The 13,985-nt window shown below is 41.7% G+C and overlaps 1 protein-coding gene across 1 annotated transcript; it reads left to right on the top strand.

Annotated features, from left to right (window-relative positions):
* Positions 1-3,892: 3,892 nt before the first annotated feature.
* radx (RPA1 related single stranded DNA binding protein) lies at positions 3,893-9,477 on the top strand. The gene is made up of 15 exons (XM_080509025.1): positions 3,893-4,742; positions 5,278-5,420; positions 5,600-5,792; positions 6,071-6,179; positions 6,669-6,769; positions 6,859-6,978; positions 7,071-7,166; positions 7,254-7,421; positions 7,515-7,672; positions 7,758-7,870; positions 7,963-8,007; positions 8,084-8,166; positions 8,245-8,481; positions 8,975-9,157; positions 9,248-9,477. Exons 1-15 carry the CDS (start codon positions 4,169-4,171, stop codon positions 9,382-9,384), a joined length of 2,460 nt encoding a protein of 819 aa, XP_080365151.1. The 5' UTR covers positions 3,893-4,168; the 3' UTR covers positions 9,385-9,477.
* Positions 9,478-13,985: the final 4,508 nt, after the last annotated feature.

Genomic DNA, 13,985 nt, shown 5'->3' with positions numbered 1-13,985 from the left:
TTAAATGTTTTCATGTTTTTTGATTTGCAGTTGTGTTTTTTCATTTGTTGTTGTGTTTAGTGATTTGTTGTTGTGATTTGTTATTAAAGCCTCTCACTTGCGCACACAGTCGTCGTCCACCTTTTATTAAAACATATTGCACAGATCCTTTTGGTGGGATTCATCAATTGTGCCTGATTGAAGATGTTTAAACCTCCTAAACCCTGTGCGATTTTTGGACATCGCGGACGAAAGATTCTGATCGTGGGAGCGTTGTGAAATTCTAATCTTTGGTCGTGGCTCTAGTGTCTGATATTTCCGGTGATCGCGGTTGCAGCTCCGACTACGTCACGTTAACTAACCAATAGAAATGCGGTATGTAGTGACGTATTTATCCGCGCGACACCGGAACTACACTGGCCCCTCGTTCACAAGCAGATCCACTCGTTGTTGTTATTAATACGCTGAACCCTTTTCTTTTTCACCTGCAATGCCGAAACACAATAAACGTATGTGGGATAGTAAAGAAGACCGCTTCGTCGAATTATGGCAGGACAGGCCTTGCCTTTTCGATGTTTCCTCCCGCTTTTACCACAGCCGCACTAAGAAGAACGAAGCATGGAGGAATATAGCGGCGAAATTGCAGCTCCCAGGTTAGTAACCTTAACGGTTGGCAAACACAAACACACACACACACCGCTGTAAATAGACCACAACACTTAGTTTCGCTCGCTAAATAAAGTGTTGTGCTCCGCAGTTGGTGAAGTCATGACTCACGCAACGTCCTTGCGCACCCAATATGGGAAGCTGTTGCGTCCCAGACTGAGCGGAGGTGGACCCAAACAAGCCACTCCACGCCAAAAATGGATCCTGAAGAACATGGAGTTTTTAGAACCCCACGTAATACCTCGTAACTCCTTCAGCACTCTGGAAGTATGTCTATATCCATCAATTTCACAAAAGACACACATATACCATGTATTATAATTATATAACAGCTCAGCAATTGACTGCTTGCAGTCGAATTGTCTTTTGTGGATACAGTGGGTTTTTCCAATTCAGTGTAGTTGGTCAACATTAAATCTAATTATATCCATATAGTTACCTACAACATTACCTCGTGAATGTGTCATGTTTGGTGTAAAAGTCCATACATCCAGGTATGTTTTCTGTCCTTTATCCAGCTGAATCACGAGCCACAGCCTGACACGCCAGACATCAACACAGAGCAAGACGTAGAGAATGGTGAACCTGACGTTCCTTCGCCAGCGCCCTCATCTTCAGCACCCTCAACTCTGGGCCCACTGAGCCCAGTGCCTTCGCCCCAACCACAACTCCAACAGGCCTGTGCGAGTCCGTGCAGAAGGGCATACAAGTATGTGGAAAAGTGCAGTGCAAAAGAGAGGGAAGTGCAAATTGAAGAAGAAAAACTTCGGATCCTCAGGCAAGTTGCATCCAACTCTTTTAATGATGCCGAGGAGATTTTCGGGAAGCACGTTGCCTGTGAGCTGCGTCTGATAAAAGATCCAACTGAGCAATGGCAACTGAGGTGGGCAATTACAAAGTTGTTGCATGACGCTCAGGAGCGATGTATGGCGAGATCACAACAGACACCAGCCTCCTCCTCCTCCCCCAGAGTGACGTCACAGCCAACTTCTGCACCGAACCAATCAAGTTTTGTCCTTTCCCTCTCGTCTCCTACCAGTCCAACCCTTCATCCACCTCAGCCATCGGCAGAGGGAGATTCTGCCAGGCTTGCACCCACCCCCTCGACAGGCCAAAGTGAGAGGGAAGGCAGCAAACCCACCACGTGCACAACACAACAAATATCACTAACTGCTCCTGAAACACGCCGGCTACTCCTTCTTCTTTCCTCTCTCAGTGACTCTTCATGTATTGCTTCATTAAGCACCACAAGTCCTAAGCTTGAGACACAGACATAAAAGCGAACGTGGGATGTTTAACTCAAACTGAAGGTGTTTAGTAAATTTCACATTAACAATTATTCTCGGGACTGTAGGTTTCTGAATGATTTCTCTGTCAGATAACCACTGTTGAATGAATTGACATATCAACCAGTTCAGTCCAACTGACACTGATGAATGGCGCCATCACACTTCAACCGATGGCACCCAACACATCGCCAAACATCCTGGTCTGCAGTGTGCATGTTGACATTTATTTGCTGGTTAACTGATGAAGGTGTTGGTCAATGTCATGTTTCCACCACAAGGGAGCAGTGAAGCCTTTCTGCAGAAGGATGGTGAGAAAAAGGGGTTTATAATTACATTCAGTCATCTCTTCACAATCATTCGAAGTTTTGCCCCCAATTTCCAAGGTGATTTGGAAATGGAAGTGAGGCACTGTTAGATTATAATCCAAATTGTGATTGTTATTATGCCCATTTGTATGAGGATCATAATCATAGAAACGTGGAAGATTTCCACTTCAAGAGTGATAAAATTCATGTCTGCAACAGTGCTACCTCAAGCTCAAGGAGGAAGATGACATTTTGTGAGATAACATAACATGTTGTCTTGAGTGAAATCAGAGAAGTCCTGCTACAACAACTCTTGTTGCTCCGATCTCATCTGACCAGAGTGTTCACTAGGATGTGGGCCTGTCAGTTTCACTTTAAGACATTATAACACTACCCTTTCTCTTGGCTTTGTTGATGTTCAAAGTGCGGTGCTATACATATCGTTTTTCATAAAAAAAAAAAAAAAAACTGTTACATAAATGTAAATAGGATTCTTTTATTTTTTGGGTGTGTGTCTGACATGCAAAATGTATTAATGGTCGGAAGTACCGGTAGTTGCATGATTCTATTATTTGTATAGGTAACCTTATACTTTACATGCGGTTATTGTTCCCATGTACTTGTGATTGATGTGTGTGGTTAAGAGCCGACCAACAGACAGGCCAGAAGATGATTTCATTATGTGGGCATATTGCAGTCCACAGCACTCTTGATGTATCTACCTGCTTTCCCAAACTGACGACCTGCTGACGCTCATCTACTGTACAGAATGCAAATGAGAAATTGAATTCAGGAGACAAAGAAACAAATACAAATTGCAGTCAGTCATACTAAAGGTAATAAAGCTGCATAACAAACATCAAGAAATTTAAAGTGAAAAAAATAGTATATTTTACTTTGGGATAAGAAGCTTGTCAAAGTATTGGGAAAACTAAACAGGCTGATCCATATGGAAAGTATCTGCATGGTAAAATGAACTTTTTCTCAATTTTTGATGCAATTTGACTGATTATCCATAAACCTGTCTTTCAAATAAGAGGTCACATATCAAAGGTAAATGTTCCTAAAAATCAGCACTGCCTATGACTCATTAAGGATTCTCAATTTTTTTTTAAAGCAATTCATAAGAACAGTTTAAACGAGTGATAAAATGAGAAAACCGTGCGTGAGTTTAAAAAAGTTTTTAATTGGGACACAGATTGTGACATTTAATGTAATGTAACAGCTGCATGTTGATGTACAGAGATCTGGTGCATATACAAAAGTTAATACATTTCAAGAGAATTCACTATATTGACATACAACCACATATTTTATGCTATTATGTCGATACAATTAACAGGAGAAATTCGGGCGTTGCATTTCTACACTTTAATCCCAATAATTCTGAACTTGACTGAACATTATGTTGCCCGGTGCAATATGGAGGCATCGTTGACGCACGACCCAGCCACCATTGTCGCTTGCAAGCGCATAGTGCATGCGTCGCACGAATGACGTCACACCGAGAGTTCCTGTTTTCGTCCCAGCGCGGATTTCAAAAACGTGAATGTACCGAGCGTATAACTTTTAAACTTTTGAGGACGGACTGAAGTATGCGTTATGGAGACACGTGCATTAATCGTGTCTATTAAACCAGTCCGTGTTCGTGAAACGTTTTGTTACAAATTGTGACGTAATCAAGCTGCATCCGTTTGTTTATAACGTTAGCCAAACGGAGCTCTAACTGCGAAAGAAGTGCATTCTTTCTCAAATATAGACTTCCTTTTGAGAACAACTTACAAGAAGACGATTTATTTCCATATTCAGACACTTTCCGTTTCTTTGAGAAAATTTAAACGCATGTAACGGATGAAATCGACGCTAAAGTTAGCCAACAAGCTAACGCGGGATAGTTTGTTGACACCGCAGTAGCATAAATGATCTACAATGGAAGATAACTCGTCCTGCTCTTCGATGGTGACTGGTATCCCACAGACGTCTTTTCTCCTGAGGATTTTGGATCGATTATCTTGTACAAATTGCCTGAAGCTCGAAGCCGAAGAGGCTGCACCAGTGGCTGTCATTTCCCTGCAGAGGTACCTGTCAGAGCAGGCCGAGGGCTACAGCTACGACCTGACGGTCACTGACGGAGTGTGGCGTGCCAAATGTTTCCTCCACTCCAGTTTAAATCAACTGGTGCACAAAAACATCCTGAAGACTGGGGCCGACATCCACATCACGCGGTGCTCTTTTGCGTACAACGAGAGGAGGCTGGGTCACGGCTACGTGTGCATTGAGGAGCTCAGGTGTGGTGGTGAGAGTTCTACCATCCTGTCCGCCGTAAATGATGTTTGCTCCCTGCCCATGCTGGTGAAACAAGGCATGGAGAGGAGCGTGGCGCTGCAGAGGGACGCTCCCCTTCAGCTGAGCAGGAAGCACTACCTGGCTCTGTGGAACAACGACGCCCCTGAAGGGGACATGTGGCGTTCAGGGTCCTCCTCTTCTGATACAGCGCTTGATGGTGAGCTGCTGAACTGTGACCTGCATTGAGTTGATGTCACATTTATATCACTGAAGTGGACTTTGCAGTCTAAATTAGGACCTTTCAGCAAATTAGAAATAACCTTCCAATATTCTCTTGAGCAGATTCCCATAAGCACAATTTTGAAGCTCCCGATTTCAACTGTTAGTGACACTACAAACATGTTATGTTATGTTATGTTATGTGGCATGTTGTTAACTTTCTTAAAGATCTTATGATGCAGTACTTTAAATTGTGTCCTCAGGGAAGTTATTTTTGTTTTAGATAAAAAAAAACATTTGTTAATTTCTTCCCTGGATTGGATTCTCTGGCTGGTTTGATATCCCGATATGCAACCTCCATTTTATATCAATAAACAAATTAAACTACATAAATAATTAATTGAACTGTGCCGAGCAGGCAGGAAACCAGCTCACATCACTCCATTATGATAACAAAAATATATTTGCCTTGTATGACAGGATAGTCACTTTCCATTACCACAGTGATGATTGGTGAAACTTTCTTTCAACAGTTTCCAGGGTCGTTCTTCTTTCTAGTCTGGAGTCCGGCCCTCGGGACCCATGGAAATGTCTTCCTCTCCTGGTGAAGATAATTCATAAATCCAGATTAAGATACTATGGGAGGTCTGGGCTCAAGATTGATTACCCCTACCAAGTGAGTTTACACATAATAATTGTGGACCTCAGCCTTTCTATCATCCCTTCTTCATCTCATCAGATTTTGTTTTCCCATCATCACCATCATTCTCGTTTTCAAAGCATTTTTGCTTTGTTTGTTTTTTTTAAACATTCGAGTATCTTACGTGTTTGGCTCACACCTTTGTCTCCTGCCAGGCGTATTTCGAAGTTGCTGACCAGAGTGGCACAATGTCTCTTGTGCTTTGGAATGAACTTTGTCCAGAGTTTTACCAGAGACTGACTGTTGGGACCGTGTTGCACCTCCAAAATTACACCCTTAAGCAGAGTTATTCGAATCGATCAAGACCACAAATGGACCATCACAGAATGCAGATCTTTACCTCTGTAGGTACGTATATGAATCTTCCATTTTGAACATTTTTCAACAGTCTGTGTGAAAACATTGTATCATCTTCTATTTGTCTTTTTAAGTCTTCAGGTTTAAGCCTTAACCATAATCCTTTAAAGACGTCAATAGTTAATAACTCGTTATGCAAACAAAAAATCTATTTATTATATTATACTCAAAAAGGCTTTGTATTGCTTGTACTCATTTTTTGCTTCCTCTGAATGAACCAAAGTGACACATAGATTACTTTTTTCTATTTGCATTCATCTCTCTTAAAGAAATCTGCTTGAATCGTCACAAGCCAACTGCAATCATAACTGTGATCCCACCCAAGAATGTCCGGCCTGAGTGGATGCTACCGGATGTTTCGTACCAGTTCATCAGCAGGTATGCAACTGGGCTGGTTTATTACTGTTAAGTTTCACATCTTTTATCCCAGAGAGAAACCCAAAGATGATCATTTTAACAACAAAGCATATTCTCATAATAAAACGTACAGGAACTTCCTCAGTGGGAGTTGGGAGTAAATATGTTTCTTCTCTAATGCGTGTCCACAATAAAGCACATCACTCAAAAATGCTTTAACTTCTTTGTCCGTGTTTATTGGAGTCCATCGAATCCACAATGTCATTAACAAGGCTCAAGGTCACAAACATAAAACACTAAATAGTTCAGTCCTGATTATTCTGTTTGTGTTGAATCTTCCAAATACGGTAAACAATCATCATGTTTGAACTCAGTCAAGTTTTATTGCATGGTTTTATAAACTCACTGCTCCGAACCTCCAGTCCATCACTGCCTACTTCTTCATCTAGAAATACTCAAGTTTTTTTTTCAATTGTTACTGCTCTCTCTTCTATACGTGACTCTTTACAGGTCGGAGTTGGAGAAACTAGCCAACAATGCAGCTTGTGATGTCATTGGTTTGGTGACATTTGTTGGTCGTGTGGAAAGAATCAAGAGCAAAGTGAATAAGGGTGAGAAAGTGTCGCATAAAATGGGTTGAAGTCGGTTTAATTTATTAATTTTTTTTAAATGTTATTGATCGAGTGTGTTTACTTTCTAGGCCCAGAAAAATACTGGACGTATCGCTGGGTTCACGCTCTGGATGGAACATCTGACCGCCCTTTTGTCCTGGAGCTTTTTTCATCTTCTCAAATGGACATTTTCAGTCGGATTTGTCCGAGTAAGTCCGCTGGCGACTTGAATCCGATGGCAACACCGACCAAGACTTGTCATTTCTCTGATGCAACAGTTTCTCCTCTCCCCTCCCCTCAGTGACCTACCTGGTCTGCACTCAGATGCGAGTCTGCCACGTAGAGGGCTCGTTGCCGTTCCTCACGAGCAGCTGCGAGACCGAGATGTTCGTCACAGGTAAAGGCGTCTGTGACGGGAAGCCACTCCGAAAGTTTTGGTGGTGGCAATGTTTTAAGTTGAGTGTAACATCTGCGTTCACATCAGGCTGCCACAAAGGTCAGCCATATGTGAGCGATCCAAGAGTGAAGGACTTCATTCAGTGGACCAAAACCCAGAAGGACAATGTCGTGCTCCAGAAGACGGCTGTCGGCGGCCATTATTGTTACCCTCATCCCCCAAGAACATTTCCACAGTCAGTGGCAGACAGCTCAGGTGAGTGGAGGGAATATTATATTTAGACTGTTAATATTCATTCACATGCCTTAGTTTTTGTTTTATTTTGAGATAATATTTTTTTCCTTTCAGCTCAAGTTCCCCTGGTTTCAGCAGAGGATTTGAAGCAAGAGTTGGCGTTGCTGCAATACAGGGAGCATAAAAAACTTGCAATTCAGGGACAAATCACCGCAGTGCGCTACATGGGAAGGCCGAAAACCCCGCATTCACATCGACCGGAGGACGAAGAAGTAGCTGGCCTCAGTTTAAAAGCATAATTCCCGAAGTGGTGGTAAAAAGGCAAACATCCATGGTTAATTGTTTGTGTGTGAGCAGGCAGTATCGGAGCAACACAGTCAGTCCTCAGCGGCGGAGCAGGAGAACCGTTTACCCTCCCCGTCTTCTGACTGCAGCTCAACAGGAAGAGGGAAAAGAAGAGTTCTTATCAGGTATAATTTGATTTCACACTCGCACATTTTAATATTGTGGAAGTGTGTTAACGCTTCATGCAAATTTCTTCAAATCGTGGCGTGTTTTCCAGAAAAGCTGCACAGTCCTCGAATAATGGTGGCACTTCAGCTAAAAGGCAAGTGAAATAAATGCAAATTTGCGTCAATGAAATCTTCTCACTGCTTTGTGCTCATAGTTGTCTGCCCCAGCAGAAGGCTTGCATATGAGAATGTAGAAGACGACAACTGTGACTCTGCCTATGAGGAGCGTGTCGAAACACAAAATCAAAGCAGAGGTGAGTAACTGGAGCTTCGTCTCCACTGCAGAGTGCTTTGTGGCTTGCTGTCATGCTCGTGTGTTTGTCTTCCACCAGACTCAAATGCTTTATCTTGGGAAAGCAGCAGCTGGGCAACACAGCGCCAAGAAGTGTCTGAGCATCTGTCTGACGGCGGCCTCTACCAGGACAGCATCGCTCGACGGTTCGCGCTGGAAGAGAAAGACGCCCTCCTGCAGTGCGGTAACCTGCAGCCGACACGGTGGCACCCGGACGACGCCGCCGACGCCGTCCCTCCGACCAACTGCTCAGGATTCTACCAAGTAACCATACTAGGTAAACTGCATTGAGTCGTTTGTTGAGACAAGCCTTCATTCAGCTGTCACTGGAATAAGAGAAAGGTCGTAGAAAGTGTGTCAGATTATTTATGTAGTAGATGTGAGGACACTCTGACTTACTTGGTTAATGGAGGATTTCATAGCTAATCATATCAAAGAGGGGGGGGAAAAAAACTGCCGTCTTATTCATTCATCCCTAATAACCCCAGCTTACTGCCCTTCTTTTGTGTGATTATATTCCTTTTACGTCATTAGTGAGTCACTCGTAGGTGGAGACCTGCTGTCAGTGGAAACTATGTCACCCAGCCGGAGGTCTGAATCACCTTTAGAAAAACCCTACAGACCGTAGAGCTCTGTTTAATGAACATTGCCCTACTTCTTTAAACTAACATTTTCACCTTCTATATTAATGCCCCCTAATGTATGGGCCTACACGCGTAAGAAACGCAACTACAAAATATCTAATCATTATTCTTATCTTTCCCCAACAGGCATTAACAAACGGATAGCCGTCGATGCCGCGTATTCTCCTGTTGTGAGCTCTGATGATCCGCGGACTGTCGGCCTTCCTCAGGACCCCCACGGCAACACCATGCTGTCCTGCCTGTCCTCGGGTTTCCTCTGCCCTCTCGTCGACGCGGCCAGCCACAGTGAACAAGCTCTTCCTGAGCCACGTAAGTCAAGCTCGCGCTCGAAGCCAGACCCGCACCGTTTCATCTGTGACTCATCAGATTTAGGCTGAACTTTTGCTTTCTGCCTTCCAGACGAGATAGTGGCGACTGCCGGCGAGTTGGAGGACACCCATGTTGTGTGCATCTTGGACCTTTGTCACCTCGGAGGAGATGAGGTGGAAATTGTAATCACCAAAGTGTACAAAGTCTCTGAAGTGTCTCTCAACTAAAAGCAATAATCATATAGTGAAACTTTGGAAAACGAGGACTTTTTCATATGGCCTTGTTTTTTATTCTCATCCTAATGAATTGGAACGAGCAGAATCCACTTTCTTCTACAAATGATTTGTAAGTAGATTTTTTTTTTTCTACCCAGGCATTGTGTATCTGCTATTTATAAATAAAACTGTTATGAACTCAAAGATGTTGAGAATTATTGTGGAAAATGGTGTATGATCTTACGTTTCCTCACTTCATAGGGCTCCTCTCTGCCGCTGTGTGTCCACACTGTGTACTTGAAGTGCAGATGATGGACAGATTTTAAAAACATGTTTGAATCCAGTGTGAAACGGAAAAAGAAACGTGCTGCTTTAACTGGATTGAAATCGGGGTTTTTTGCGAGAGGTATTTATGCATTGATGTCAAACCTGCCTCCTTCCTATCAAGTAACCATCTGAATCTCTCTCACAAACAATCATGTTTTCTCTCGGAATGACGATGCGTATGTTTAAAAATATTTATTTTCAAATATTTCACAATATCCAGGATGATTTATAAATAATTCAATATATCATAATTAATGTCAAGATATTTTAGAATGTAAACTTAATTTGTTAATTTCTTTTAAAACAATGTTAACAATATATTTAAAGCTTATTTTGATGGTAAATACAGAAAGAAAACAAGCCATACAAGTGACTGTGCAACACTAACTTGAATGCAAAAAAGCCTCACCTCCTCTAATAAGACACTTCATTATCTGTTACAAAATTACTTTTAATTTTAAAATCATGTAACATACATATTTAATCTATTACACATATAAAATAACATCTATGCAGCCTAAACTTTTGTTTGCTTTTTACATTCTATTATACAATATATTCAATATTTGTTTCTGCACTGAAACTGCAGAAATGGCTATATATATATTTATATATATATATATATATTTATATATACCAGGTTGGTTTTGTTCATATCCTGGGAAATCTTACACAGAAAGCATTGATCTGACTGCCCACTTTCACACACAAGTGAGTCAATACTTTACAAATCAAAAAATACAAGTAAATTGTGATTAAATTCACAAACCTTCAAAAAAAAAAAAAAAAACACACACACAATGGAAAAATCCCATTTAGAAGAAATGCATTCTGAAAGTTTAAAGGGGGAAAAAATTAAAAGGTGCAGAGACGACAGTTGGAGAGAGCCTTGTAACTAAACTACAAAAGTAAAACAGTGCTGACTGAGCGGATGGATTATTTACAACAAATCCGTGGAGGAACTTACATACGTTAAACGGGAAAGAAAAAAACAACAACAACAACAAAATCTCACATCCAAAGCAAAATAATTTAGGTGGAGCATAGTGGAGTTTAATGAGCAGGATTTCCCTCCGTCACATTTGCAAGGCAAACAAATCGACAGTCGCTTTATATACAAGCATGGATGGAAAATCTCCGAATGAACGACTGGAACTCGGCTGATAGTCTTCAACACTGAATCCCCCCCCCCCCCAAAAAAAGTGTCTTTTGTCAGTAGTTGAAATAAAATTGACTATTAAAGGAAAACATAAATACAGTTGTCTATGGCACCTCAGAGTTGCTGGCTGAATTGAACCTTTACTGACCCCAAGCGCGGGGATATGTGAAGGGAGGCTGAGACTTGCTTGAACCACCGAAGGGCCGCTCCGATGGCAATGCACAGCTTTCACTTGTGACTTCTTTTTTGTTTTGGCTGATTTGCGTTTGTAGATTTAGCAGCGGTGACGACTCAGCTGGGCACGTTTGGCTGCCTCTCGCTGTGAGCATGTATATTCCTCTACTTCATTTCTGACCCTACACTCAAGAGCTTCTGTGTTTGGTTACTGACTGGTGATGGCAAAACACTCTGCTTTACATTCCCATGCAGATAAAGTGTAATCATTGTCTTCAGTGGACACACTTTGTACCTTTTTTTTTTTTTTTTTTTTTAAAGAAAGAGAAAAAAAAAAGATACTGTTGATATCGAGAGCTGAAGGAATGTTAGGACATTTTTGTTAAAAAAATACTTCCATATAATTTACATGGTACAATGGCTTATTATACACCTCTATATACATCGTACATCTGTTCTGCAACAGTTACAATAGTATAAATTAACATTCTTCTCTTCAAATTGACATTGCACATAGAAAAGTGTAAAACGGCACTGAATGTACATGTAAGTTTTGCGCCTGGTTCATCCAATATGAACAGGAGCTAAAGTCAAAGCGAGTAAGCCTTACAGAGCCTTACAGGGCCTTTTTTTTTTTTTGAATTTTCCTTTTTTGTTTCTCCTGCTGAGCTGTCCAGGGAATACATCTCCTTACAGTTTAAACTGAAATTACGAAGTCTGACTGACACAGGCAGTTATTTCTTAAAGTGTTTTTCTACGTCAGTCTTGATTGTCTCAAACAAAACAAGGATGTTCATTCTGCAAACACATTGTTCAACCGCTAATCTGGCTCCATTGATGTGCTCCAAATCCGCTTTGAAAACAATTTGCTGTCCCATTGTAGATGCAGCGCTGCAATCTGCCCACATATTCTTTAAAGTACAGTATGCAAGACTTGGGTAACAGCAGGTGGTGATGGGCTGCTGTGCCGTCCAGTCTGTCTTCAGTTTAACTGCCTTCGGTAGACAGACTCGGTAGTCGAGTGACCGTCTACATCAACTTGTGGTACAAAGTGGTATTTCCACACCTTTCTGTCTTGGGCAACTTGGTTACTTTAACTTAACACGTCTTTCATCATCACTGTCGTTTCCTCAATTTCCGTCGATTTCATTTAAATTGTTTTCACATCACACAGATAGTGTACCTTTAAAGAACAAGTGCAATACAGGATTACAACGTGGGTTTGCATCTGTTTACTTTTCAGGTTCAATTGATGCTTCGAGTTGAGAGTGCAGCCACTAGAGCTGGTTTAGCAGTTGCGCGTATAACAAATTATTTCACCACAATAATGTCCTCCAAATATCATCTCCGAGGATTGTCGTTGAAAAAGTTTAAATAATGCAAAGAAATTGTGACACCTTGAAATAGTGCCCAGAATGTGTAGGTGGCAGCTGAAATGTTATAGTTCCATGTATTCGGGGTAGAAAGCTCACGAAAGTGCTCACTTGGTTCCCATTGGTGTGTTTCTTTCTATTCGACTGTTCAAACAGGATGGTGTTGCGGTTCAGGCTGCGCGGTATTCAAATCACTGCAGCTACACCAGTGCGGCAGTGTGTTGTCCTGAAATTAGTTTTGTTTTAAGCTGATGAGACAAAGACCTGTGTCGACCTATAAAGGTGTAACTTAAAAAGATAATTTTGTGTATAAATCTACTTTCCTAATGTCCTACCATGTTGCAAATACACAATAAATAAACATGACATGATTTTCGATAAGGTTTTAGGCAAATATTATTCTTCAATGAATCAGGTGTCGTCATTAAAGAAAGAGTTTAAATACTTGGGGTTTAGAGATTTGTGATTTACCCTGTACAAAATCTAGACGTCTTTCTTTGTTGAAAATAATAAATTATGACCTTATGAAAATAGAACTTTGTATTCCAAACAGACCTGAGCTGGATTTTTAAAGCCGTAATCAGACATGACCATCAAACCGCATCATGGCTGCACCATGACTGAAGGCACAATATTTTCTCCTCCCCCTCTGGCAGCTCGTTTTAGCGCTCATCGCTAAAACGACATCTTCTGAACTTGATTGTCATTCTTTGTGAGAAGCAGTGGGATAGTTCAACAACCCCTTCTTCAGTCCCAGATTGAGGCTTTAAAAATCTAGAAAGACCTTCGTAATATTAGATCAGCCCTCTTCACGACCACAGTTCACGTTATATGTGAATTCTTACCAAACTTGATTTCTGATATGGTGGTCATCTCGGTACTGCACAGTAAAGCCCCTCTTAGTGACATCATGAATTAACCATCCATAAATCACAGTTTGGAAAACAAATCCAATGTCTGTTAACTGAAATGTCGACTTCACATGGACATGATCCCTTTATCAGATTAACCATTTTCATTGGAGGTAAAAAAAAACCTTTGCCGGGGTGGTGATGCTCTTAGGGAGGGGTGAAGAGTAATCTCATTATTATTAGTGGAGAAAAAGAGAACATTGATTCACAGGCAAAAAAAAATAAATATTCTACTTTTGGATTGGGGTTGGTACCAAAGTGCAAACAGATACTTAGAAAAAAAACCCAAACAAACAAACCAAAAAAAAACTCTTCCCGGCAAAAACGTCCAAACGTAAACACGTGAAAGAGCTTTCTTAAGAGCTTTGATAATCCACTTGTTCCAGCAGTTTTACTGACGGCTCAGCGCCTCGAGGTTGTGTTCAGGTCCGGGAGGCGACGTCGGGGTCTCCGCAGCCTCCGCCTGACGTTTCACTCCAGTGACGTGCGGGCCGGCCTCCTCTGAACGGCCGGGCTCGGCCTCACGTGAAAAGTACCGCCACTACGAGTGAGTTCAAGCATTTCTGCCGCGGATGTTTGGCGTCACGTTTGACATCCGAGTGCCGCGTCCCCCCCCCCCGCGTTGCCATCACAGAGGCGTATCTCGGTGCTCCGACGAAGTCCACAGTG

Source organism: Blennius ocellaris (genome assembly GCF_963422515.1).
Source record: "Blennius ocellaris genome assembly, chromosome: 14".
Lineage (NCBI taxonomy): Eukaryota > Metazoa > Chordata > Actinopteri > Blenniiformes > Blenniidae > Blennius > Blennius ocellaris.
Note: the sequence above shows the minus strand (reverse complement) of the source record. Positions and strands in the feature narration are given on the sequence as shown.

What these genes read in the sequence shown, in the direction of transcription:
- radx (XM_080509025.1), top strand. Translation starts at nt 4,169, where the DNA reads ATGGAAGATAACTCGTCCTGCTCTTCGATGGTGACTGGTATCCCACAG. An exon ending in TTCTGATACAGCGCTTGATG is followed by an intron (nt 4,743 to 5,277) that starts GTGAGCTGCTGA and finishes TTCTTTCAACAG; the next exon opens with TTTCCAGGGTCGTTCTTCTT. An exon ending in GACCGAGATGTTCGTCACAG is followed by an intron (nt 7,167 to 7,253) that starts GTAAAGGCGTCT and finishes CGTTCACATCAG; the next exon opens with GCTGCCACAAAGGTCAGCCA.